This window comes from Hippocampus zosterae, chromosome 1 (genome assembly GCF_025434085.1).
Source record: "Hippocampus zosterae strain Florida chromosome 1, ASM2543408v3, whole genome shotgun sequence".
Taxonomy (NCBI): domain Eukaryota; kingdom Metazoa; phylum Chordata; class Actinopteri; order Syngnathiformes; family Syngnathidae; genus Hippocampus; species Hippocampus zosterae.
Genome location: NC_067451.1, coordinates 30,585,158 through 30,611,387, shown reverse-complemented (window position 1 = coordinate 30,611,387; position 26,230 = coordinate 30,585,158). Strand labels below are relative to the sequence as shown.

The 26,230-nt window shown below is 41.9% G+C and overlaps 1 protein-coding gene and 1 long non-coding RNA gene across 8 annotated transcripts in view; both read left to right on the top strand.

Annotated features, from left to right (window-relative positions):
- On the top strand, window positions 1-5,755 carry LOC127608253 (uncharacterized). The gene is made up of 2 exons (XR_007964223.1): window positions 1-1,146; window positions 1,490-5,755. It is a non-coding gene; the product is annotated as an uncharacterized LOC127608253 (long non-coding RNA).
- Window positions 1-26,230, top strand: part of ankhd1 (ankyrin repeat and KH domain containing 1) — a 42,000-nt gene that overhangs the window by 3,438 nt on the left and 12,332 nt on the right. The window contains exons 3-28 of one of the 7 annotated variants that reach the window (XM_052072854.1): window positions 11,499-11,622; window positions 13,011-13,158; window positions 13,327-13,474; window positions 13,561-13,794; window positions 13,877-13,971; window positions 17,190-17,351; window positions 17,863-17,944; window positions 18,713-18,904; window positions 19,017-19,126; window positions 19,223-19,310; window positions 19,580-19,707; window positions 19,792-19,932; window positions 20,006-20,108; window positions 20,741-21,003; window positions 21,122-21,409; window positions 21,508-21,973; window positions 22,072-22,211; window positions 22,303-22,414; window positions 22,663-22,808; window positions 22,888-23,030; window positions 23,448-23,661; window positions 23,806-23,981; window positions 24,774-24,936; window positions 25,018-25,113; window positions 25,463-25,579; window positions 25,660-25,828. In XM_052072854.1, coding sequence (XP_051928814.1) covers window positions 11,499-11,622; window positions 13,011-13,158; window positions 13,327-13,474; window positions 13,561-13,794; window positions 13,877-13,971; window positions 17,190-17,351; window positions 17,863-17,944; window positions 18,713-18,904; window positions 19,017-19,126; window positions 19,223-19,310; window positions 19,580-19,707; window positions 19,792-19,932; window positions 20,006-20,108; window positions 20,741-21,003; window positions 21,122-21,409; window positions 21,508-21,973; window positions 22,072-22,211; window positions 22,303-22,414; window positions 22,663-22,808; window positions 22,888-23,030; window positions 23,448-23,661; window positions 23,806-23,981; window positions 24,774-24,936; window positions 25,018-25,113; window positions 25,463-25,579; window positions 25,660-25,828 — 4,248 coding nt within the window. Of the gene's footprint in view, window positions 1-11,465; window positions 11,623-12,995; window positions 13,159-13,326; window positions 13,475-13,560; window positions 13,795-13,876; window positions 13,972-17,189; window positions 17,352-17,862; window positions 17,945-18,712; window positions 18,905-19,016; window positions 19,127-19,222; window positions 19,311-19,579; window positions 19,708-19,791; window positions 19,933-20,005; window positions 20,109-20,740; window positions 21,004-21,121; window positions 21,410-21,507; window positions 21,974-22,071; window positions 22,212-22,302; window positions 22,415-22,662; window positions 22,809-22,887; window positions 23,031-23,447; window positions 23,662-23,805; window positions 23,982-24,773; window positions 24,937-25,017; window positions 25,114-25,462; window positions 25,580-25,659; window positions 25,829-26,230 lie in introns of all 7 variants that reach the window. The other 6 variants (XM_052072845.1, XM_052072810.1, XM_052072863.1 and 3 more) reach the window with 6 other exon arrangements.

Genomic DNA, 26,230 nt, shown 5'->3' with positions numbered 1-26,230 from the left:
TTGCATTATTCTCATTTACCCAAATTCACATGTTAATTTGTTGTTGACCACCACTCCAGTGGCCGAATGCCGAAGTCCAAAAATCTATTTACTGTTCATTTCTGGGACTGGGGTTTTCTGTTTCTTCCCCTTATCTAATTTCCAATCTAAACAAGCAGCTTTTGTTTGTTAAATACCTCAGGGTGTAATTGAAAAAAAAAAAGGCGCACCTGCTGGTTCTGCAAGTATCACATCAACATAAAGTTTTCATGTGATTTGGGAAATGGAGTTCAAAGTTTCTCATCAAGGTGTAAAACAGTCAGAGAATAAGCCATTAGGCCTGAGTGCCCTGACCTCATTTAGGCTTATGAACATTATGAGGCAGATTAACCCTGCAACACACTTGAGCCTACAACGCATGCAAAGGACCTGCGTGAACAAATACTGGCTAATCGTATCCAAGGCCTAGTTCTCATAGACGAGCTACTGCATGTGAGGTTGCACCCTATTTTATTTTAAAATAGAAATAATACATGTTTTGTGTTTGATGCGGAGGAGTAAATTCTTCATTAGATCACCACTTAGGATAAAATATTTCTAAACGCACTCCAAAATACTGAAATCTGGATAGTTTTTTATGGTAACAAGCATTAACAAAATGTGAAACCTTCAATAACTGTTGCGACCATCGTATGGACTGAGGTCAAGTGTACAGTCCTAGGTTTTGGTAATTTTGAATTTGTGTGTTGTGGGCATAAAACATTTCTCTCCCCCAAAATGTAGTCTATTAACCCTTTCAGGGACAGCGGTTACTAGAGTGGACAGCTTATCATGTTATCAGGTTACCGGTTACTTAGTAATTTGTAGGGGTGTCCTGTTCTTATATTGATATCGTTTTGATATCAGCCCTCCCAAAAATTATTGTATTAGATCTGCTTACATCCCAAATATCCGATATTAGCGCTCATAAGCAAGCGGAATACATAAAAAATTATGCTGAATATACTGAAGTAAACATGAGTCGTTATTTTGCACTTCAAAGAGTATAATTTGTCCTTATTGAATTTATTAGAGGTATTTCTCAAGTGTCCTTAAATTGATTTTGTATTTATTTTATTCACGTGAACAACAGTCTCAGGTTTGAGGTTGAATTTATATAACCTAACAGTCATCTTCTATATATATATTGCACGTCGTCCCGCACGCGGTCTGTCCTTCCGTCTGTCCCTTTTCAAAACGTGCCTACTTCACCGCGCCGCCACTGCGCCGCTCAGGCAGTGGCTCACTACGATCGCGCGGGCATCTTAGCGAAAAAATGTTGTCTACCCACAAGCATTGCAATGAAATTGTTAGTTATTTAGTAGAGCTAAACATCTCTTTATTTTCGCGATAAGCAATGAAGATGAACAAATAGTTGAACTAAGCAACAACACTTTTGTGGGCCGAAGGCCCACCTTACCAGCCTTCCGCAGGAACTAGCTGATGAGCCCCCCGGAGGGCGGCGAACCAGCTAGTAATTTTATAATTTGAGCCCTATATGAGTCCCGTTATGCATTTAGAGAGTCCCAAATTTCGAATTTAATTGGTCTACTTATTCAATTGCATATGACAATAACACAAACAACACCATTGTACATCGATAATAGGTTTATTTCTTATAAACAAATGCTGCAAAAATGTAAATCATTCCGGCATACAAGATTTGCTGAGGAATAGGTTCTTATTTCATCCCATGGTTCAGTCTTTGAGTTCATATCTCCGCAATAAACTTTCACAACACTTGTATTAACGTATACAACTTGGCAATTGTCTGCTTTCCACGAGGTGAAGGCCGATCTCGCCAATCTCGTCTCGCGAGAACGGAAATCTCGTCACGCGAGATCAAAACAACAGTGGCGGCGATTGTCAAACTGCGATCGTTGCTGGGAAAAAAAAAAACATTTACTGTAGTTTTTTTTTTGACTGAGATATTTCCTTGCATCCCAAAAACGCACATTATTTGGAACTGTGCATCTGGCGGGAAAATTATGCGTCTAGAACGCTTGACGCAGAGGTAATGAGATGGCTGACCTAGGTGTTTGGAATTCATGGATCATATTTTCTCATACCTGCCTTTTTTTTTTTTTGGAATAGTAACACTTGATCAAGTCTCTGAGAACATTTAATACAAAAATAAAAGGATGTAACATTCCTGCTGATATCGGACCGGTATCAAATCAGAGGTGGAAAACGGTGTATTGGGACATCCCTAGACCAGGGGTGCCCAAACCTCTTTGACCTAAGATCTACTTTTCGATCAACCAACCTCCCGAGATCGACCCGTTACGTGCGCAGGTGCACGTACACACGCATGCCATGATGAGCAATAGCCTGACACTGAGGCATGTAACGCACTTAGGCAGCCTGTTAACGCTCGTAGCTCACACGTACCATTTTAAAATGCTTCTCTCGGCCCTCCAGATTCCCATTCTTTGCCCATCCCCTCAGTGAATTGTACAAAACAAACTGAATGAGAATAATGATAACGATAAAAGACAACTCTGATCACAAGCTGCAACTGCAGACTGCTGAGCGCTAACAACTTCCAGTGACGCAGTCACACGCCACCGTAGTTTAAAGATGACCCGCTTTATTTTCTTTTTAAGATACTTTTTGTGAAAGTGAGACTGATAGAATGATTAGGGTGCAGTGTGCATTAACACAAACAATATATTACGAACATGCACAGAGGCACAAATGTTTGTTTTTTTTATTCTCCACCTTGGATCGACTTGGGACCAGTCCTTGATATACTGGTCGATCGCGATCACCGTAATGGGCACCCCTGCCCTAGACATGTGTGACATTACTGTCAAAAAGTTTGCCAGTAGTTCCAGATATATTTACATGGCCATGTGAGTCATTTTATATCTGCATCCCTTTTATGACTTGTGACAGGTTGATTATATAAATTCAAGAAGTTGTTTGTTAATGACTATCTGTAAATGATGATTGATTAGACAGGGGGATGAAACTCAAAATACACAGTGTTAAATAATTAAAACAACTGATCAGATTTTGCTTTCAAGCCAGCGTCCGTGAACTTGAGCTGACAGGAGACAGTCAGGTAGTGGCCATGGGCCACTGTTAAATGTTCCACGATTGCCGTCCAAATTGATTTGATTATGTTGGTCACCATTTTTACCTCTGAAACAACATGAAATATTTATCAGGTTTCAACATCTGTTTCAAAAGCTGAGTGTTGGCAATATTCACGTAAACACCCGCAAAAACCCAAGTACGATAATTTTTTTTTTTAAACCAGCTTAAGACCCCGAGTTTACCCCTTTACTAACCCGAACAGTTAGTCATCTAAAAGTGTAGTGTAATACATCAATTCGTTTGTGTTCTGCTCACGGGCTATCTGCAAGGGACTTTGGTCTTTTACCTTATTTATTTTTTAGTGTTTACAATTTCTTGCAGTCAGTCAACAAGCTGGTTTGTTGCATGTGTATTTTTATTTTTATTTTTTTGAGAAATTGAACAGTGATCCAATTGAACAATTTAGCTTGTGATGAATCTGCAGACAGGAAGCACAAAATTACTCACATTCCCCAAATGGCCACGGCCTGAATTGGCAGCCAGTTAACCTGGAACGCAGTTGAACTGTAACACTGCAGCCTGCACAATGTAAGATGCATGGTATTTAACTGTGCGGCCAACCTACTGTCGTCACGATAAAATAGCAGATTTACGGCAGGGCAAGAATTCCTCACTCTGGTGATTGACCAGTCATAGCCGCTCATGGTAAAATAACAGGAGCAGGAGAGTTGCCATGGCAAAATAACTACTGCCATTTAAATTTGGCTCAAAAGGCTAAGCGGTTCACAAAATTGTAGGTTGGAAGAACACCCTGGGTGCTGCCGCTCAACATCGTACAGCGAGGGATCCTGTCGGTTAAAGTATGTTTGATTAAACTAAAGGTTGATGCTGTGGTGCCGTGAGCATGTTGGTATAGTTTAAAAAAAGTGAATTTGTCAAAAGGTAAACGAACATTAAGTGCGGATTTGGCCCTTCAGGCCAACCTAGAGAACCAGGCTCGTAGACACTTCAGTGCAAGATGAAATTGTATCCAATTTTTCAATTTATCAACGGAATAGTTAATAGAAGAAGTGATTCAAAAATATTTGATGGAGAATAAGTGATTCAAAAAATATTTGATGGTGACAGCCCGAGTGTGCTGTGACCATGCATCCACCACTGAACACAACAAATTAGTGAGAATATCATGACAATTCTACATGGATAAATGGAAATGCAATTAATCGATTCCAACTCCAGAACAAAGTTATATTTATCTTATTTCTGCTGGTCTATTGTTAAAACAAATACAGCACACTATAGAAATAAGTGATAATAACCTTTGCTATCAATAAATACAATTACCGTTCAACGCCTTCACCTTTCTTCATATAGTACTTCATGTTTTGGGTACTTTGTTGCATTATGGGATTTGGTGGCCATTTTGGGACAGGAGGAGTATCCACGGTGAACGTAAACAAGACTGTGGAGTCCTTCAGAGTGAAAACCAGAAACTTAAAATGCACGAAAGACAAGAGGATTTACAGGGACACATTGTACCACGAAGCCTTGCCATCACAATTGTAAGAGAGCTCTCGTACTGTGGCCAAAGTTCCACCCTTGGAGGACTTTGTCCACTTTTAGCATGGTTAACACTCGCTGGCTGGGACAGGTGCTGCCTCCTTGAGACCACGAGCTAATCGCTCCTCCTTCCACAGTGTGAGAGCTGTGGGAGGCTCCAGGCTTCTTCCTGCATCCATCGAGGATCCAGGTTTTTTTTTAAGTGTCTCTTTATGTGTGTTAACATTTTCTTTTGGTATTGAGAACACCTCTACCCAAATTTATTAGTTATTACAATAGTACAGGTGGTATATTGTACCAACCTGAACTGCCCAGGGAGTTCAAAAACACGATTTCCATGTTTCACTATTGTTTTACTGCTTTTCAACAGTATGACAATTAGTAGGGGTGTTCCTATGAGGGTTTTATGCTGCACACTCCGATATTGATCATCCGTGGGTGTGATCGTTTGGTATGGATTCCGTTAGTGGTTCTTTTACTGATCACACAGATTTGCTACAGTTTTCAATTTCACTGCTTCTCAACAACAACTTCTCATCAATCACAACTTTGTTCTGATTGATGAATGAGATAAAAAAAAAACGAATCCATATTTCCATCCCTTCATTATATAAAACAACCTATTTCAAATTGACAAGAAAGAGAATGCACTCAAATATATATTTCATTTACTGGTTTTGTCTGTAACGTGCAATGTGACGGCAAGGGGGAGTGAGCGCAACACAGCCTTGTCTCTAGTTGACTGCAGGCTGCAAAATATGAGCTCCATGCAATCAGTTTTTCTGACATACTGATCACAGTACCGTATTTTCACGACCATTCGGCGCATCGTATGGTTGGGCGCAGTCTCATTAATGGGTGCCATTTCTGTATTTTACACATAGACAAACCGCACTGTATTATTGGGTGCAGTTTTACAGTCTTAAAACATAGGCCAGCTTAAACATACGGGATGCATGCGCGCACGCTAACACGTTAGCTTGAAGCATACGGTAGCATGCCAAGACATACGGATACACGCTAAAACACGTTTTTAAAAAGGCAACGAAAGCAGAACTGAGTTCGGGTGTATTTTATTTACAAGGTACTCACGTTTTTTGCTCAATCATCACTCAGAAAGCCATCAAAGTCCTCATCTTCTGTATCCGAATTGAACAATTGTGCAAGTACCCGTAATCCATCCAAACCGCCGGGTTCACTCTCGTTGTCATGTGGCTCCACAGAATTGATGCTGGCTTTGCCAAAAGCTCGAACAACTGTACTAGCAGATACGTTCGTCCAAGCATCCACAATCCATTCACAGATTGTGGTGTAACTAGCCCGGCGCTGCCTCCCACTCTTCGTAAAGCTGTGTTTGCCATCGATCATCCATTTTTACCATGCCGCTCGCAACTTCACTTTGAACGCCCGGTTGATGCCGATGTCCAGCGGTTGGAGTTCTTTAGTCAAGCCTCCGGGAATGATGGCAAGCTCGGAGTTCATTTGCTTGACTTGTTTTTTCACCGCGGGGTACGCATGGAGTCGCAAATCAAGAGTGACGGCGAGGCATGGAAAAAGCCATCCGGTCTCTTAACATACATCTCACTTAGTCACTCTCTCATCTTCTCCTCGTCCATCCAGCTCTTTTGGTTTGCTTTCACGATGACGCCGGCTGGAAACTTTTCTTTCGGCAGCGTCCTTCGCTTAAAAATCACCATAGGTGGCAGTTTCTGTCCGTTGGCATGACAACCAAGAACGACAGTAAAAGCAGACTTCTCGTGCCCTGTTGTGCGCATCGCAACCGTGCTGGTCCCCTTCTTCTCCACAGTGTGGTTCACCGGGATGTCGAAAGTCAGCTGGACCTCGTCCATGTTGGTTATGTGGTTAGGCTGGATGCGTTTGTCGACGATCTTCTTACTGCAGTAGGTGCGGAAAACGGCCAGCTTTTCTTTGTAGTCCGCTGGAAGTTGCTGAGCCACGGTCGTCTTCACTCTCACGGGTATATGGTGCCGTTTCATAAAGCGAAAGCACCAAGACGGACCTCCTTGAAAATGTTAAATTTTCAATTCTTCGGCTAACGTTTTCGCCCTTAGTCGAATGGTGACCGTTGAGACGCTTCTGCCGGCTGCTCTTTGATCAAGAATCCACCGCTCCAGTTGGTCTTCCAACTCGGGCCACCTCGCCTTCTTTCCACGGAAACTCAGCTTCGTCTTTTTGACTTGGCGAAGCTCGTTCTCCTGCTTCCTCCATTTGCGAACCATGGATTCGTTGACATTAAATTCTCTGGCGGCTGCTCGATTCCCATGTTTCTCTGCTTAACCGATGGCTTGGAGTTTGAATTGAGCTTCGTAGGTGTGTCTCTTTGTGGAATTCATTTTCGGGGGTTCTTGGAAACCAAAACCGAAGTTGTTTTGCAATAATGCACGTACTCACACTTTATACAGGTGCTGGTACCTGCTAGAGGCGTGCCTTTAGCGTACACTTACACGCCCACACTTCACTCATTGGCGGTCTTCCCCCCTGTCCTCACTCACGTCCACCTCTCTCCATATATTTAAATATATACCGGGACGCCCTTCACTGATTGGCCGACCTCTTCGCCGCATGCCTGTCGTCTCTCACTTCCGTCTTTTCTCTATATAAACAGCGTGTCGGGTCTCAGCCAGGTTTTGGAACTCAGCTCATACAAAAGACGCTCCGCATTATAAGGCGTTCTGTCCATTTTGGAGAAAATTTTAGACTAAGGCGGCATTAGTCGTGAAAATACGGTACTTTTCCCTAAATACCACTAATAACACAATGGGTAGCTGTTTCACTTCATTTGGAATCATACGCAAAGCTAAATTAAAGCAAAAAGTGGGAAAAAAATCTGTGACATAAGAAGTTGAAGTGGCACGAGCAAAAACGATAAGTGATCCTTTTTTATCCATGCCCAGACTTGTGAACCAAAGCAGTATTTCTTCAAAAATTGTGTTCAAGGCAAGTGTTTCTGAACTGTGTTTGTAAACAAAGGTTTCAAGGCAAGTGTTTCTGAACTGTGTTTGTAAACAAAGGTTACACTGTATACTTAGGACATTTAATACTCTATAGAAATTTGATGTTAAAAACAATACTTTATTTTTTTTTTGACTTGACACGATCAGGGATTTTTTTTTTTTTAGGGGCAATCAGGTTTGGGAAAAAATTGTTGATTTGATCAGAAGACTGAGCAATATATCTAAAGTACTATTTACTGTACTGTACTAGTTACTATACATACGACTCCTGCCGTAGTAATAATGTATTGGAAAAATGAATAATTGAAACCCCCGAACCCCCCCACCCCACCTGCTGATCAGCATTAAATAGTTAGTTAGTTAGTTCCGCCAGTTCCTATTTGGAACATTGGGCGACAAGTTTCCTCCATTTGGTCCGGTCACTGGCGACCCTTCTTGCTCCATGCCAGCTGACACCCATCTCACTGAGGTCTTCTTTGGCAGTCTGTCTCCAGCATCAGCATTAAATATAATGTTTGAATGTTTACAACATATCTTTCTCTGATGCTAATGAAAAACAAACAAACTTCACCAGTCGTTCAGGTGGTCAGGGCTTTAATTTGTCCAAACTGTTGCTTTGTGGTTCAAGAGCTATAAACAAGTCCATACATTGCTTACCGGCGCTGCCAAGTCGCCAACGCATTCTCTTTTTTGTTCATTTTGGAAGCTTGGTTGGATGCGTCTTTCAAGTCCTGGCGCCCAGAGATCGTAATCAGGGATGAGATTTTTTACGCTTTTTGGCAGAATTCCGCTTTTCTCCAGTCAAAATGGACCTATTTTATATTGTTCCAAATTAATAAAAAAAGCATCCATTTTGAATCCCGTTTTTATCGCGAAGCATTAGTTTGTCGTGACTTCCTATTTGGGCTAAAACCAATGTCTTGTTGTGATTGGTCGTAATATCAGCAAATGCAAATCGCAACCAATCCGTTTTCGCCTTCCTAAACCCCTTTCTCGCGAATGCCGAATGTTATCGAGACTTGCGACAAAGCTAAAGTGCGTCTGATAGATGCGGATCTGAAAAACTTTGCTAAAAAAGTTTGCTAAAATGAGAGTGGAAAAAGACGGAGAGGACCAATAAGCGTTTAGCGCTTGCCAAAAAGCTTAAAATGAAGAGAAAATAAAGTATTCTACCTCATGAAACTGTATATTGTTGTATATACTGTAAATAGACATCCACTTTACAAAATAAAATGCATCCATAACCCATATATAGTAAACAGTGTGGGACTTCACTGTCACTGTATGAGGTAAGAATCAACAGCTTTTTTAAAATCACATTTACACAACACTTTATGAATACAAGTAATGAACAAATCCTAATTATGGCAGATTTCAAATTTCTCTGTCTCTTCAAACAAACAAAGCTGTCTCCTGGTTGCATCTGGGATTGGCTGAATGTGTGTGACTGGAAGTTCACGTAACTTACGCCAAGTAATTTAAAGCGTTTTTGAATTAGAGTTGTTAAAATCAAATAAAAATATTGTAGCGAGTGCTGTTTTTTGACAGAAAAATGTTTTCAGACTTTTTACCTGTCAAAAAGAAAAACTACACGAATGCTCTTTGTGTTTGGATGGTCAAGGGCGCATAGGTCGTTCCGCTCCCTAGACAGAAGCTAAAAATAGTACATTAGCTTTTTGGGCTCACATACACAAGCACAGAACGACCCCAGAATGAATGAAGTTGTTTGCTATAATGGCTTATTTGGCAGAGCTGATCAATGATGTCATCAATAAATTGCGCACCCTATGACAAGCACAGATGGGCAGCTTTGGTGATCATGTGAGCTACAAATGTTTAATTATACCCTCATTGGGCCAGATTGTCTTTTCCAATTAAGTGTATGTACCACTTCCTTTCATTAGAACAGCTGCTTGACAGACATGTCACATGTACAGATTTTTATAAACACCACATGGTTTTATCAAGATGGTGGTCAACTGTATATTTAGCACTGTAGTTGTGATAAAAAAAAAACATTTTTATGAAAACAGCTTGATAAAAGCAAGTGACAGGTAGTTCAAGGGGACGTCAACCTCAATTTTCTTGACAATAAGTTTTATACATGATTACTAGTCTAAACACGGCATTCTGATTAGTGTTGAGTTTGTGAAATATGAGTTAAGCAGTGAAGTCCGTCCGTTTTTGTCCATCTCGGGGCAGTGATGCCCATTTTTAGTGGACAGAAAGTGGAAAAAATGGTCCTTGTACCCGTACCAAAATGTCAAATTGTCATGTGTAGTAAATACTGTTGACATTTTGCAATACATTTATTACTCGGTTTACATTCACTTGGACAATAATTGAGCAAACAAGAGTTGAGATTTCAAAACTAGTAATATGTCAATTTGTTGTGTACGAGTAATAATACGAAGTGATGATTAAACATTTATTTGGTTTCATTGTCATAATGGCCCTCCGAGGGAGGACGTCACTCCAAAGTGGCCTGTGACAAAAATGACTTTAACACCCCTGTTATAGAGTGATACTAATCTTTAATACAATGCAATACTATAATACTACTTTTTGTATAATCTGATATGATACTGTTTTTTGAAACAATATATTAATTGTTTGTTAAATAAAATACAGGGGAAGAGAAAAAATGCATTTTAATTTACAATCGCAATATTGAGTGAAAGCTAATTTGATCAATTTTTCAAAATCATACTGCGCTTTTCCACTCTGTTCCACCTGCGCACAGCTGAAGTACATGGGTGGATGATTCCGCCGAAAGCTTTCTTACTCGCCCGCAGTGGGTGCCGTCTTTTGCGCTCGCACAGCTTTTTTAGGATTGTCATTTGTGTGATTTAGCATACTGTTGGGAGCTGATTCATGTGGCATCTGCTGACTTGACAGTGCATGGGTGAGAGTTAGCCAGGGGTGGTCTTCTTGACAATATAGTGTCTCAACACGAGTTACAATTGTGTTCTGAGATGACAATGTGCCATATTGAAACCTCTCAAGGATAAACTTCCTTCGCCTTGTTTTGTCTGCAGTGGCGATCGTTGTGCAACCCATTCTAAGTTTAGCCGTAGTCAGACACTCAAGAGGTGAAAACGAGGCATACAAAGACAAAATGTTCACTTGAGTTTGTACTCAAAACAACCATTTATTTTTGTCTTGACGAATCTTTCGATTTGCAAAAGTTGTTGAAATGTACACTCCTACATAGAAGTCCATCAATAAAAACTGTACAAAAGTAATTTTGCTCATTGGAAATGTCTGGGCACTTGACTAAAACGTAGGTCATGAGCACAAGTTGCTTTTTCCACATGGTTGCTCTTTCCAGCAGCCCACTTCTTTGGTTCTCCTCTCTCGACATGTCAAGCGCACAGATGCCGTACACATGAGTCGTTTTTATTCCAGCTGTGCTCCCGCCCCACGCTGACCATAGTATCTGGTTTCTTTTTCTCGCACATTCTCTGTCTGTTTCCCATCTATAATTCACACAGGACAAGGCCTGCATCTGTACCCTTGTTACGAATCTGTAGAAGTATCTTGGTCCTTTTTATTTTCTCAGATTACTGATAAAACTATTTTTGAGAACCATAGATGTTGTATTGAAATCAATGGAACAAAATACGTTGAGCCACATTAACAAATGCTTGTGTGTGTGTGTGTGTGCGCGCTTGTGTGTGTGCGTGTGTCTTTTTCTGTGTACGCGCTTGTGTGTCTGTGTGTGTTTTCATTTCCTCTTTTCTGTATGCTGCTACTAACCTTGGATTGGTTTGGCTGGACTGGACTTGCGCCCCCATCGGATCTGGTTTGGTTGTGCTCCCCCTGTGGTTTGCCTTGCCCTCTGCACTTCTGCCTTTTGGTGTTTGCAAGGCATCGGTAAACTTTCCACTGCCGATGGTAAAGCTTTTGCAGATCCAGAGGTGCTGCGACGACTGACATCATCTGTGAGTTGTGCCTTGGACGAGGCTGCAGCTGCGCTCACGCGTATGAGGGCCGAAAACACACTCAACGCTGGCCAAGCCGACAAGTATGTATCTCAACCATATTGTCACTGGTTCTTATTTTCTGCGCTTTATAAAACTAAGTTGCGGCATTTGTGAGTGTGTGAGCTTGTTTACTGTTTTTGGCCACACATACAAGTACATTTAAAATGGCCTTTGCATGTAAACAAACTGCATTTTAAGTCACTGAATACAAAACATTTTGCAAAACCGTTCCGAAATTTCCTTCTCAGCGTTGGTATGCAAATAACTATTGGTAGTGCCTTATAGAATGTCATAATGACATGGTCAGAATCAGTCTTGTTAATTTGATAATCAAGCCATTGTCGATTCATCGTCGCACCCTCATAATGCATTCTCCTTAAGCAAATTTCAACTTTATCTATTTTTTCTATTGTTTGTTAATTAAATTGTCATTTTCATTCAAGTGTGGTATGCAGGAATAACTAAATACATTTTATGAGCAGTTCAAAAGAATAAGCAGAGACATTAGTCCAAGCATCCACGATCCAGTCACAAATTATGGCATCGATCACCCGGTGCTCCCTTATGGTCTTTGTAAAGCTGTGATTGCCATCGCTCCCACACCGTTCGCAACTTCACCTTGAACACCCTGTTTACATCAATGTCCAGTGGAACTCCAGGTTTGAGTTCCTTCGTCAAGCCCCCCGGAGCTGAAGGTAGCCAGCTTTTCCTTGTAGTCTACCAGAGGTTGTTGCGCCACGGTATTCCTTGCCCGAATGGATAGTTGGCGCCGTTTCATAAAACGAAAGTACCAAGATGGACCGCCTTGAAAATGCATAAAATCAGATAGTCAAGCCGAGCGCTCATCAAAGTCACACAGCAACATTCAGAAACTAAAGTGCATAGATTAAGCCTCGCATTATAGGCGGCACATCCATTTTGGAGAAAATTTTAAGACTTTAGTGCGACCTACAGTTGTGAAATTACAGGACACCATTCCGTCAGTATGAGTGAGGGAAATGTAAAATAACAATAGTGACAAAGGGTTGTATTTTATGGTCAACATTTTTTGTTGCACAAAGAGGTATACAGTACTGTATTGTGATATTTCACAGCTCTACTCCCTGTTGAACTTTACTTAGGTGTACACATTGAAGAGGACCTTTCAGTACACTTGTTTGCTCTTGCGGGCCACATGAAACGACTCTCTGGGCCTGCTTTACCTAAGGCGCACGACCTTAAGATTAGGGGCTCAAGGGCATGAGAAGCTTAATCGTTGTGTTGTCATGTGCATCGATACTTCTTCTGATGTCATAGTGGATATAATTAATTTCATTTTAAATGTACTTGTAAGTGAACATGTGCTTGCCTTGACGATGGCATACTTGTGAGGCGTATGTGTGTTCACCTGTCACAGTGGCAGTAATTGTAGCAGTCTGGTTGTTTTCAGCCGTAGTTTAGCGGAGGCCTGCTCAGATGGTGATGTCAACGCTGTGCGCAAACTGCTGGATGAGGGGCGAAGTGTCAATGAACACACAGAGGAAGGGGAGAGCCTGCTTTGTTTAGCCTGCTCGGCTGGCTATTATGAACTTGCACAGGTATGTGAAATTGGGATGCAAGATAACAAATGCTCAGTGCAGTGTGGATTGAATCAAAAATTCATGCCCTGAAATTTGTTTTGGACATGATTCTGTTGTTTGATTTATTATTTTATGGTATTACTGGTTTTTGTTGTAAACCTCTTATTTATCCATTTTCTCAACCAGGTCTTGTTGGCCATGCATGCCAATGTGGAGGACCGGGGCATAAAGGGTGACATCACGCCACTCATGGCTGCAGCTAGTGGAGGCTATGTGGACATTGTCAAGCTGCTTTTGGTACACGGTGCAGATGTAAACGCACAGTCATCCACAGGTGCAACCTCACTTAAAATCTTGACAATTTTGGTTATCTGACAATTCGCGGTTTTTAATGTCCATGCTATCTTTTTATACCTCCAGGGAACACAGCCCTGACGTATGCATGTGCCGGTGGCTTTGTGGATGTGGTGAAGGTGCTACTCAAGGAGGGTGCCAACATCGAGGACCACAATGAAAACGGACACACACCTTTGATGGAGGCGGCCAGCGCTGGCCATGTCGAAGTGGCTAGGGTGCTCCTAGAGTATGGTGCTGGCATTAACACCCACTCAAATGAGTTCAAAGAGAGCGCTCTAACACTTGCCTGCTACAAAGGTTGGAGATATTCAATTTGAGCAAAACTAGTAGACTGTTAACCTATTTTACAGTCCTTGACAAGTGTTTTCACATAATGCAGGTCACTTGGACATGGTGCGTTTTCTGTTGGAGGCTGGCGCAGACCAGGAACATAAGACTGATGAGATGCACACAGCACTGATGGAGGCGTGCATGGTGAGCATCTGACCTAAAAGTTTTTTTTTTGACCGCTGAGAGCAGGATGGGTAACAGGGTCTACCCGGTTACCCATCCTGTTCACGCTGGGGCGTTATCCTCCCTTCTTTCCGAGTCACTCTTTAGTATACAAACGGCTTGGATATGTAATGTGGGAGCCACCTTGTCCTGCCAATATGCTACCTTTGAAGGTAGGAAAAGTTCCGTAACAGAGACAGGAGGATGCCTCAGTTGTCTCGCTTCATTGTATTGAAAGCCTTGTTGCTGTCCAATACATTTTTATGCATTGCTGCTGGTGCCCACTCAGTCAGGCCTTTAATTATATGAAGGACACCGTTTGTGTTAAAGCACAGTTTCTCAAATATCCACACATTGTCTGGTTGTAAGTTTATTATCGTTAAAGGGGAAGTTAACCCCCAAACCTTCTTTACAATATGTTCTGTGTGCCATGCGATTAGCTTGCAACCGGTTCAGGGTGTCCCCCGCCTACTGCCCAAAGACAGCTTGGATAGGCTCCAACACCCCCGCAACCTTAGTGAAGATAAAGCGGTTCGGAAAATGAATGAATGTTCTATGTAGCCCCACTAGTCTCAATACACTATTCTGATTAATATTGTGTTTTTGGAATGTTAATTGAGCAGCAAAATCCACCCATTTATATCCATCTGAGGGGGGACTATTTTGCCACTTATAAGATAAGATATCCTTTATTCGTCCCACACTGGGGAAATTTACAGCCTCCAGCAGCAAGAATGTATGTAGAAAGAAGAAAGAGAAAAAAACAACAAACATCTTTCAATTAAATACAATATGAACACAAATGGATAAATCGCAGTACTATTTACAATTTTCCTTCACATCATTTGATTATTATTATTATTATGATTGTTATTTTTTATTCATCAGCCTGACAGCAGTCGGTAGGAACGAGCGTCGTTATCCCGGCCCAAAACCCTAAGCCAGGTTTCAAGTGCCCTATTTTTCCCCCATTTTAATGCTCTCATCAACATGGAAGCATTGATCAGTTTTCTATGTGCAAAATGCAAATATTTACTGAAATAAAAAATTTAATTTTCAATTTTACATGAACATTTTTCACTTGGAGCAGTTATTCACACAATATTACTGTCCATCAACAACAGTGAAAACAATATTTTGTCACACAACAGCTGCTTCAACAGCTCTTTTTATGGAATCAAAACAGAGCAATATAACAAAGTGCACATCTAAGGTAAACTAATACTCAGCCTTTAGTGGATTTAAGCCATGGTTGCATACTTAGTTTTTCTCAAGTTTGCTTTGAACACAGCAGTCAGGCTCTGTTGATTCTGTTGGCCCTTCTTGCGCGGAAGTCTCTCTACGGTTTTGTGTAGACATCATTTCGGATGACTACACTTGGTTCGAGGCACAACACTGGAGACGTTTTCTTATTTTCAGTATGGTCGCTATGACTGCACCGCTGAACTCTCGACTTGCCTAAGCGCGCAGTCAGTCAGACGAACACAAAGAAGCTCCACCCGTTTTATTTATATGGACACGGAACACTGTAACCTTCCACTCAAAATAGTTCCAAACAAGTAGCAATCGCGTCAGTGGCATACATCATATTCGACAGGCAACCTGCTCTTTATTCGCCAGAGGCTCATCAACCTCGTCTCTTATTCCTCTCCCGAAACAGTGTCTTCTCCCGCTTGGTGTACGTTAGCCTTCTCCGCTACGTACAATCTCTATACACGGCTTGTTATGGAGGCTCTTGCTGGCAATGCGTAGTGGAGTTGTTTGACGCCACTGTGAATGATTTCAGCTTGAGTCGAGCTGTGGACAATGATGACAGGCTTGCATTCAGTAGCCATACATTTAGCCATCGCTTCAGCAAATTTGTTCTTCGTTGTGTCATCCATTTTCTTCGCTTTGAAATGATCCATAGCTGTCTGTCTGAGACGAGGGGGTGGGGTACTCACGTCAGCTGTGTGCCTGGCCATTATCTCGCTACCAACCAACTTGACTATAACTCGCAGATAAAAGCAAGTGGCTTGTTGTGTTGTGCTTGGAATACTTCTCAAACCCCAAATCCACTTTAGATGTTGGTAACTTGTCAAACAAATGGACAGCGAGGCCATCCTATTTTTACAAGTTGTGATGAATCTTACTAAGCAGTATTGTGCACTGCACTTATTGTACTTAAGTCTGAACTACTGTACAGAACCTATATTTGATTTGTGGGTGGTTGTTTTAAAAATGTTTTTGAAATATTTTTTTAGTTTTTCACAGTATTTTCCGTGATGTTTTTTAATCTTGCATAGAATTGACACACACACTGTTGCTGTTCTGATCCGCAAATTTTGTGAAATGAATGTGTAAATGAAGCTTAACTATTTTTTGTTTTAACTTGGATCACTATAGATGTGTAGCGAACCCATTTGTCTTGCAATACATTCCAAATCTACCCGCAGCAGAGGAAATTCCCAATATATTGACCATGTGACCAAGTTTTCATACTGCCTTTTAATTTGCACAGTTCTCTAAAGAAGCAAAGTATGCTTGTTTTTTTTTTCTTTAAAATCGTTGTCAGTGCTGTGTTAACTGTAAATTTGACTTTTAAACAACGACCCCCCAAAAAACATTTTTCATTTAAACAAAAAATGTTCAAGGAAACCAAATCCTTTCATATGATGAAAGTCAGCTAGCCCAATGGTAACACATAATGACAAATGCCATAGATGGTATAATGAAAACGAGAAATAATGTTGTTGTAATTTAACACATGGAGCAGCAACGGATGCAAAAAGAGCACACACTCCCTCTACTCTGTGGAAAGTACTATGACAGGAGTTCAGTTGGAGACCTTCTTATCTTAGTCTGCATCTCTTCCAGTCGACTCATTGATGCAGCATTTTGCTGCACAAAGGGGTACTGGCAGGCAACTATAAATTCAGACTTGTCTAGCTGTCTTGTTTAAAATCTGTTATAATTTCAAGACATTATTGATTAATTCCCTTTTGTTTTTTTGTTAATTTGTTCAATTGCAAACGAATACTGTTTCCAGCAGATAAATTAACGACTTTTCATTGATGTTGCATCATTGTAATAGTTTCAATTAAATCAGGCGGCGTTTGCCACGTGGTCTAGCCAAAGTAACTTTGCATCCGTGTGTAAATGGAGACTAAGCTGCAAATTTGTTCAGGTGCTTATCTCCACATTCTTTGTGTGTCTCGCTGTCCCAGGATGGCCATGTGGAGGTCGCACGGTTACTGTTGGACAGCGGCGCGCAGGTCAACATGCCAGCAGATTCTTTTGAGTCACCCCTTACCCTTGCGGCTTGCGGAGGGCATGTGGAGCTAGCAGCCTTGCTCATAGAAAGGGGGGCCAACTTGGAGGAGGTATGTAGCAGACATCCATAAAAGCTGACATATGTTAACAACTTAATAAAATGTATACATTGTTTCCTGTTTGTAATCATGGTTGCAACGCACACCCAATTCACTTGAAATGGGACTCTACAGATGTAACTTTATCCTTGAAGCGACGAGGTCTGACCCATCGTGACAGAGATAGGTCTCATGTGGATCTTATGTTATGAACTACAACATTTAGTGTCGGTATATTTTAGTCCCCTTGACACTAAATGTTTGGGCTGTTTCTCTGGAACCTGGCACATTTTTAAACTTTAAAAATTTCTCATGTCATAGTTTTAAAATCTGAATTTTGACCAGGGAGCACAACATGAAGATACATCAGAGCCATTTCAAAGCATTCAACATTTGTGAATGAGTGAATGTTTTCCCGCTAAAGGCTCTGAATGCACTGTCTTCTAAAATCCTCAAAGGCTGGTTGGATAAATGAGTGTGCAGTATGTGTTCTTGACATCCGATGATAATGCTTCATCTGCAGGTTAATGATGAGGGCTATACCCCCTTAATGGAAGCGGCAAGAGAAGGCCATGAAGAGATGGTTGCACTTCTACTTGCACAAGGTACCAAAGCTTTGCCCATAAAAGCTGCAAAATTGTGGCATACGTATTTGACATTTTTTTCAGTATTATGACATTGCTTTTGATTAAATTCCATTTGTGCCATAAGTGTGAACTCATTTGATAAGCATGTAATGCCCACCATCCAGCAGCACATAACTCCTACTCTGGCTCCCTATACATTTTAGAGGTCTTTTTAAGATCCTGTTATTTGTTTTCAAATCTTTATATAACCTCGTCTCTCTCACCTTACTTCTCTGAGCTCATCCGCCTCCACACACCTGCCCGGCGCCTCAGGTCTGTGGACCAGACATTATTAGAAGTACCAAGAACCAAACGGAGGCTCAAAGGGGATCATGCCTTTTGCGTTGCTGGTCCCTCTCTGGAATGACCTCCCACTTAACATTTGACAAGCCCCCTCGCTGCCCATTTTTAAAACCCGCCTCAAAACTCACTTCTATTCTTTGGCATTTGACTCAACATTTCTCAATTTTACTGTTTGGTGCTTTCCATCGTCCATGTTACTGATTTATTGCTTTATTGTTGTATATATGATAGTTGCTCCTTGTATGCAGCGATGGCTGTTTGAAAGTGCTCTATAAATACAGTTGAGTTGACTTTAAAACCCCCAGGTCTCCACAAAAAAAAAAAACTAAAACAGAACAAATCATGTTTTTTTTTTGGTTTTGCTCTGTGTATAAACAAACACAAACATGATCAGACAGGAGTTCAAGTCTGCTTGCTTTTCCTCATTTTTTTTCTTCTTCCCAGGTGCTAATATCAATGCTCAGACAGAAGAGACTCAGGAGACGGCTCTCACTCTCGCATGTTGTGGAGGCTTTTTGGAAGTGGCCGACTTCCTTATCAAAGCAGGGGCCGACATTGAGTTGGGGTGCTCCACTCCCCTCATGGAAGCTGCACAAGAAGGCCATTTGGAGTTGGTCAAATATCTTCTGGCAGCAGGTGCGCAGAAAGTAGCGAGGCAATCAACGGAGCAGTTTTAATTGCAGATTCTGATTAGCTGTCTAAAAACAATTCACCTTTGACTGGAATGTTGTTTGCTTTTGTCATTCAGGGGCAAACGTTCATGCCACCACGGCGACCGGTGATACGGCGCTGACATACGCATGTGAAAATGGTCACACGGATGTCGCGGACGTCTTGCTGCAGGCCGGAGCCAACTTAGTATGCTCTTATCTTAGACTTTTTCTCCTCAATCTTGAGGACTCATATAGTTAATTTGCAAAGAAAAATTATTTGTCCTGTGCGTCTCCTTCCCAGGAACACGAGTCTGAAGGGGGGCGGACACCCTTAATGAAGGCAGCAAGAGCGGGGCATCTCTGCACAGTGCAGTTCCTTATCAGCAAAGGTGTGTTTATAAATGTAACCTTTTTTTAAAGAAAAAAAAGTATTCATATTCATAGGATTATTATTATAAAGGATATTTTATCTTTATCTTTTATTTATTTATCACTCAGAAAAATGTATATACTCTATGCATGCATCTGTATGAACGCCTATTAGTGGATATCTGTTGAAAATATAAATATTTTGTCCCATTCAGAATCCTGTTTGAGTCTCTTGAGTGCAACTATTCCATTTGAATGTTTTTTTTTCTTTTCTCCATCTGATGTGCAGGTGCTAATGTGAACAGAGCTACCGCCAATAATGATCACACAGTGGTGTCTCTGGCTTGTGCTGGAGGACATCTGGCTGTGGTGGAGTTGCTGCTGGCACATGGGGCAGACCCTACACATAGACTCAAAGTAATGTGCATTTTCATGCATCAAAGGAAGCATAGCAAATATTATTCGGTCAAATATAAACAGTCTACCTTTCCCTTCTCACAGGATGGCTCGACCATGTTGATTGAAGCTGCTAAAGGTGGCCACACTAATGTTGTGTCCTACTTGTTGGACTATCCCAACATCCTTTCTGTCCCGGCCCCTGATCTCTCCCAGCTCACTCCCCCCTCGCAAGATGCTTCTCAGGTGAATAGAGCAATAATGTTGTGCTTGTAATCTGAATACCTTCTCATCCACAAAAAAAAATCTCTGGTCGCAGGTTCCTCGTGTCCCATTCCAAGCTCTCGCTATGGTGGTTCCTCCTCAGGAGCCAGACAGAGCACCATCAAACATCGCAACACCCCCGCCTCTCTCAAACAAAGGTATTGTGTGCCTGTCTAATGCCAAACCTTTTCAAAGGGATATTGATTGATTGAATCAGTCAGCTTCAACCAAAGAAAAACAGCCAAGACAAGATTTTACACAACAACTACGCCAACCGAAAAGGTGTTCTGTTTTTACAAGACTGCAGCACAAATTGTATACCTTACAGAGTGAATTGAAGTCATGAAAAGAAAACAAAAGCACTTATTAAAACACAAATTTTCCACCCAGTCAAGCTATTTATACACTTTCATGTTTGGTTCCTAAATTTATTCAGTACTGTAAGATATTGTTGACCCACACATTCATTTTCGTTATTATCCCACACATTTGCACCTTTCGCAAAAACTCCTTTGTTTTTGAGGAACACCACTTGCCTTCAAATCTCAATTCTGTTTTCAAACGGCATCTGAATACTGTGTTACAGTAAATTATGTACTTTGCACATTTTGGAATTTGACCAAATCATAGAAATCCAAAGTATTTACATTAATAAATAGGAGGAGGAAAAAAAATGATGAAATGACCTTGGATCCAGAGGCGTGGGAACTTCCAAAACAAGACCTTTTGTGTCTGCTTGGTGCCCATCAATTAAAAAAAAAAATAAAATCTGTTTTCTGTTCCCATTCAGGTGCGTCCAAGCAGAGACAGGCAACACTTCAACCCAGCGTCCCCAGCTCAGTTGGCCGGGGGCCTGAAGGAGAGCCTCTGCCACCGTTCCACCTGTGCCAGCCTCTGGAGTGCATCGTGGAAGAGACGGAGGGAAAGTTGAACGAGCTAGGCCAACGCATTAGCGCTATTGAAAAAGCCCAGCTTCAGTCGCTAGAACTCATCCAGGGGGAGCCACTCACCAAAGACAAAATTGAGGAGCTGAAGAAGAGCCGAGAAGAGCAGGTAACCCATTGTCTGCTACAAAGTGAAGTGTTTTGGGACTGATTTATTACATTATTTATCTGATCTTGGTCTTACACGTGGTTTGGCAACGCAGGTTAAGTTGGTGTTGTCTTCTCAGGTTCAGAAGAAAAAGAAAATTTTGAAGGAGCTGCAGAAGGTGGAACGCCAGTTGCAGCTAAAAACACAGCAACAGTTCACCAAAGAATACATGGAAGCGAAGGGCTTAAAGGAGGAGCAGGAGGCTGGACAGAGCCAAGGCCCCGGCCCAGGGCCTGGGAATGCCTCGTCAGTTCCCGGGTCCCTTCCGCTGACACTAGCTGCCCTTGTACGCTCCAGCTCTGACACGGATGAAGAGGCCAACAAGGATGGGGAGCAAGACGAACTGCCCGGAGAAGACGAAGAAGAGGTTAATTTCTAATCTTACCACTTTTGAAATAGTACGTTTCATTATTGGCATTGGATGATTGTAAGTACATTAAGCATTTTTCCTCATATCCTTATCAGGATGAGGAAGAGGATGATGATGAAGATGATGACGAGGAGGAAGAGGAGGAGGACGAGGAAGAAGAGGAAGGCTCAGAAGATGAGGCGAATGGGGAAGAGGACGATTACACCAAGCTTCCTCAAGTGGGCACAATCCTCTACAGAGATGGGACACAGCCCCCACAGCAGCCCCCACTGCCCCTTTCACCACAGGCCCAATCCCAGCCACCGCCTCCACCTCTCCCGGCTGCCTTTGTTCCTGTCCAGCCACTACCTGACTACAACCCTGCGGACTACCCAGGAAGTAACAGTCCCGACCTCCAAAGGGTGCTTGTAGGACAGCAGATGCTGGGCCAACAGCAGCAGGGTCAAGGTCAACAGTTGCCTGGGTTAGGTCCTGGAATGATACCTCAGCAAGCCCCAGACGGTCTCATGGTTGCCACACCTGCACAAACACTCACAGATACGCTGGATGACATAATGGCAGGTCAGTGCATGAAGCAACGCTGTGGATTCTTATCTCAAAACAAATGTTGCCTTCACAATTGTATGCACCCTATAACTTTCTCCATGTTGTTATTTCAGCGGTTAGCAGCCGTGTGCCCATGCTGAACACGACCACCTCACCCACTCCTTTGTCCCAACCACCCACACAGACATCTGCCAACATCTCCTCGCCACCATCTGTGCTACCCCTCTACCCCTCTGTTGACATTGATGCGCATGTAAGACAGACACTTTGATTTGCTAATATACATACACAAGTGCAAGTGAGTAAGCTCAAATAATGAATGATGGAAATTGTCTTCTGTGCAGACGGAAAGTAACCATGACACTGCGCTGACATTGGCCTGTGCTGGAGGACACGAGGAGCTGGTGTCTGTCCTCATTGCACGGGGAGCCAACATTGAGCACCGTGATAAAAAAGGTACAGTGGAACCTCGCCTCACCAATTTAACTTGTACGTTTGCCACTGAAATGAATGGGAACTAATCCCTTCGGTCCCCAGCGCCAAGTTGTTTACCTAATCTGTGTGTCTAAAGACAAATGATTCAAGATGTTGAATCTTGAGTCATTATCTGAATTTTAAACATTTACATCGTCATTAGTGAGGTGGCTATTTATGATGATCCACCATTAATCAGTAAATGCTCATATCGGCTCTATTTTGCTCAGGTTTTACTCCTCTCATCCTGGCTGCCACCGCTGGCCATGTTGGAGTTGTTGAAGTGTTACTTGACAAAGGTGGTGACATTGAGGCCCAGTCTGAGAGAACCAAAGACACGCCTCTCTCCTTGGCCTGCTCAGGGGGGCGACAAGAAGTACAGTAATCACATGTTTTGACTGCACTTTATTGTACAAGCAGTCTTTAAGCTTCTTTCCTTGTTTGTAATTAATCAGGTTGTTGAGTTACTGCTGCTACGGGGTGCAAATAAGGAACACCGCAATGTTTCCGACTACACGCCCTTGAGCCTTGCAGCATCTGGTGGTTATGTTAACATCATCAAGATACTGCTTAATGCCGGAGCTGAAATCAACTCCAGGTGAGGGCACCTACTGAACGCTACCAACATCACTTTTACCACATCCTCACGCCTATTAGATGTTAATGACAATGAGTCATATATAACAATGTATTTTATGATTGCCTTTTCATTGAATTGTTCTCAATACTGAAATACAATATCTACTTTGGCTGATTAAATATTTAATTTAGCAAATCAAAACCTGTCAGTCCACCTGGGTTTGTTCTTCACACAAACACATGGTTCTTAACTCATTCAGTACCAGTCAATTCTAGACCAAGTCTGAAAAGACGTTTAAAAACGCCTTTGGGAGTGAATAGTTAACACAACCCAGATAACTATAGATGTGTGATCATTATCCAATTGATCGGAGACAATGATACAGCTCAATAAATGTATAATAAATAACAGTTTGTTTAATAACTTTCCCACCAGAACTGGCAGCAAACTCGGAATCTCCCCTCTGATGCTGGCAGCAATGAATGGTCATGTACCGGCAGTGAAGTTGTTGCTGGATATGGGATCAGACATCAATGCTCAAATTGAGACCAACAGAAACACAGCTCTGACCCTAGCCTGCTTCCAGGGGCGGGCTGAGGTTGTTAGTCTGCTGCTCGATCGCAAGGCCAATGTTGAACATCGTGCAAAGGTGACAAATCTGAATACTTCAACATGTTGTTCAGAAAAGGTTCTCGTAGCATTTCTTAATATTTTTGGATTATCTTGAATAGAGCAGCATCAATGTGTCTTGCATAGATGTTCAAGTAGCTAATGTATGGCTCACAATATGCAGACTGGGCTCACTCCTCTGATGGAAGCCGCCTCAGGAGGATATGCCGAGGTGGGCCGTGTGCTGTTGGATAAAGGTGCTGATGTCAATGCCCCACCTGTTCCCTCATCCAGGGACACTGCTCTCACCATTGCTGCTGATAAAGGTCACTATAAGTTTTGTGAGCTGCTTATCAATAGGTGAGTACTTCTAATTTAACCTTGGGAATATTTTTGTGGCCCTCAGTGTTTGTCATTGAGCAATTTCAGAAGTGTCATTGTATGGAGCCTATTCAATGGAAAGCTTAACGATTTGACAGGCAGATGTCTGACTTGTTCTATACCTGTCAACTTGTACGTTTTCCCCGTATTTTTTCCGTTTTTTATCATTTCAATCCATGTACGGCATATTACAACTTTTATACGGGAAAAAAAATTTAAATTGTGAACCGATCTCACAAAGACCATTTTGGCTCAAATGCAGATCGTCTCACCTGCTGGTAGCCAACGACAATGCCGTTGTCGATCGCTACTATTGCCACGGCAAACCAGCAAAAGTAATCCTCAATCGTATATATTTTTTCATCGCTGCGTACGGTCGGATTGATAAAGCATGTTGTGCGCATGCGCGGTAAGCCCTTGTAAGGGTTTGTGTTGCTTCGTAAGGGGGAATCGTAATCATTTATAAGGGCAGCTATTAGCCGAGGTTGACAGGTATGTTGTTCTTAAATTGTAAGTCCAATATCCTGTCTGGTCTATTAACTAATAAAGAAATGGCAGATGGCGAACAGCTCTGCCGTTGCTATTGTTGGTGTTCAGCTTTATGTACAGTAGCTTCCAGCAATAACTTCTCCCTCAAATCATGTTTTTTTTATCCTGAATTCTATTACGTCACAGCAATAAAGGTCTTATATCTTTCATGAATTTAGCTTTTAAAACAGTTCTAAAGTACTCTGTATTTCTGGGATTCTCAATTTCTCTGCAATTTTGTAGGGGGGCCCATATTGATGTACGTAACAAGAAAGGAAACACGCCCCTCTGGCTGGCAGCAAATGGCGGCCATTTTGACGTGGTCCAGCTCTTGGTGCATGCAAGTGCTGATGTGGATGCAGCCGACAACCGCAAAATCACCCCTCTCATGGCTGCTTATCGCAAGGTGCCTTATTGTCACTATTTGTCATTTCATATATGGACTTTTGTAATTGACGTTTGATATGACTTATGAACTTTATTGTAGGGTCATGTAAAAGTGGTGCAATACCTTGTCAAGGAAGTCAACCAATTCCCATCAGATATTGAGTGCATGAGATACATAGCCACCATTGCTGACAAGGTAGGCATTTCATCAATGTGTGGGGGGGGATTGAAGCACAAAATGTCGAATAAATACCAAGCTGCTGATTATTGTTGACGAGCTGTCAAATTTTTATGATCTTGTTTTTTTTGGGGGGGGGGTTAGGGGTGGGTTGACCGGTCCGACTTTGAAGAAAAAATAGCAAAATGTGCCAAGATACCAAGGTAAAATTGCAATACGTGAAGTTATGGTCACAAATAAAAATCTGCAAAAGGGTTAATCCGCAATAACAGAACCACAAAAGTGGGAACACTGTACATGGGGTTTGCAAAGAAAAAAAACAATTCAAGTACACTTTTAACAAGCTTTTTGTTTTTTTTCTTGGCAGGAGCTTTTGAAGAAATGCCACCAGTGCATGGAGACCATTGTCAAAGCCAAAGACCAACAGGCAGCTGAAGCCAACAAAAATGCCAGCATTCTCCTCAAGGAGCTAGATCTGGAGAAGGTAATGCCAGCTTCCGAATATACTGTACTTTGCGGTGTGAACAAACAAACATAGCATTTAAATGGCTGTGTGTTCTTCAGTCTCGGGAGGAGAGCAAGAAGCAGGCTCTGGCTGCCAAGCGAGAGAAGCGCAAGGAAAAGCGCAAGAAGAAGAAGGAGGAGCAGAAGAGGAAGCAGGAGGAAGAGGAGGGGCAGAAAATCAAGGAAGATTCATTGGATATGCAGGAACTGAAGGAAGATTCTGCTGAAGGTGATTTTAACAACCTTGGTGTCAAATGCATTGAGTCCTATTTTACAAGTGTTCATACTCAAGAGCCTTAAATTAAACCTTCCAAGGCGTAGCTCTGCTTTATTTCATGTTCAATTGAGCCATTTTGGGAAGTGTTTCATTTTGCAGACGTTTCAGGGCAGCCAGGTGGATTCACTCCTGACAAATAATGTTTTGGGAATGATGAAATGAAGTGTTTAGTTGTCAAGGACAAGGATGTGTATTGATGATTGTTGGCAATGTGTATTTACACTGGAGGGATAGTGACTGAACTGACCACAAATAACGAATGCTAGTGTATATTTGATACTTGTATGAGCCCAAGCAGCCACAGTAGAGTGCTGCTGTCTCAGCTTTCCACTCTCGCTGACTGTCATTTACAAA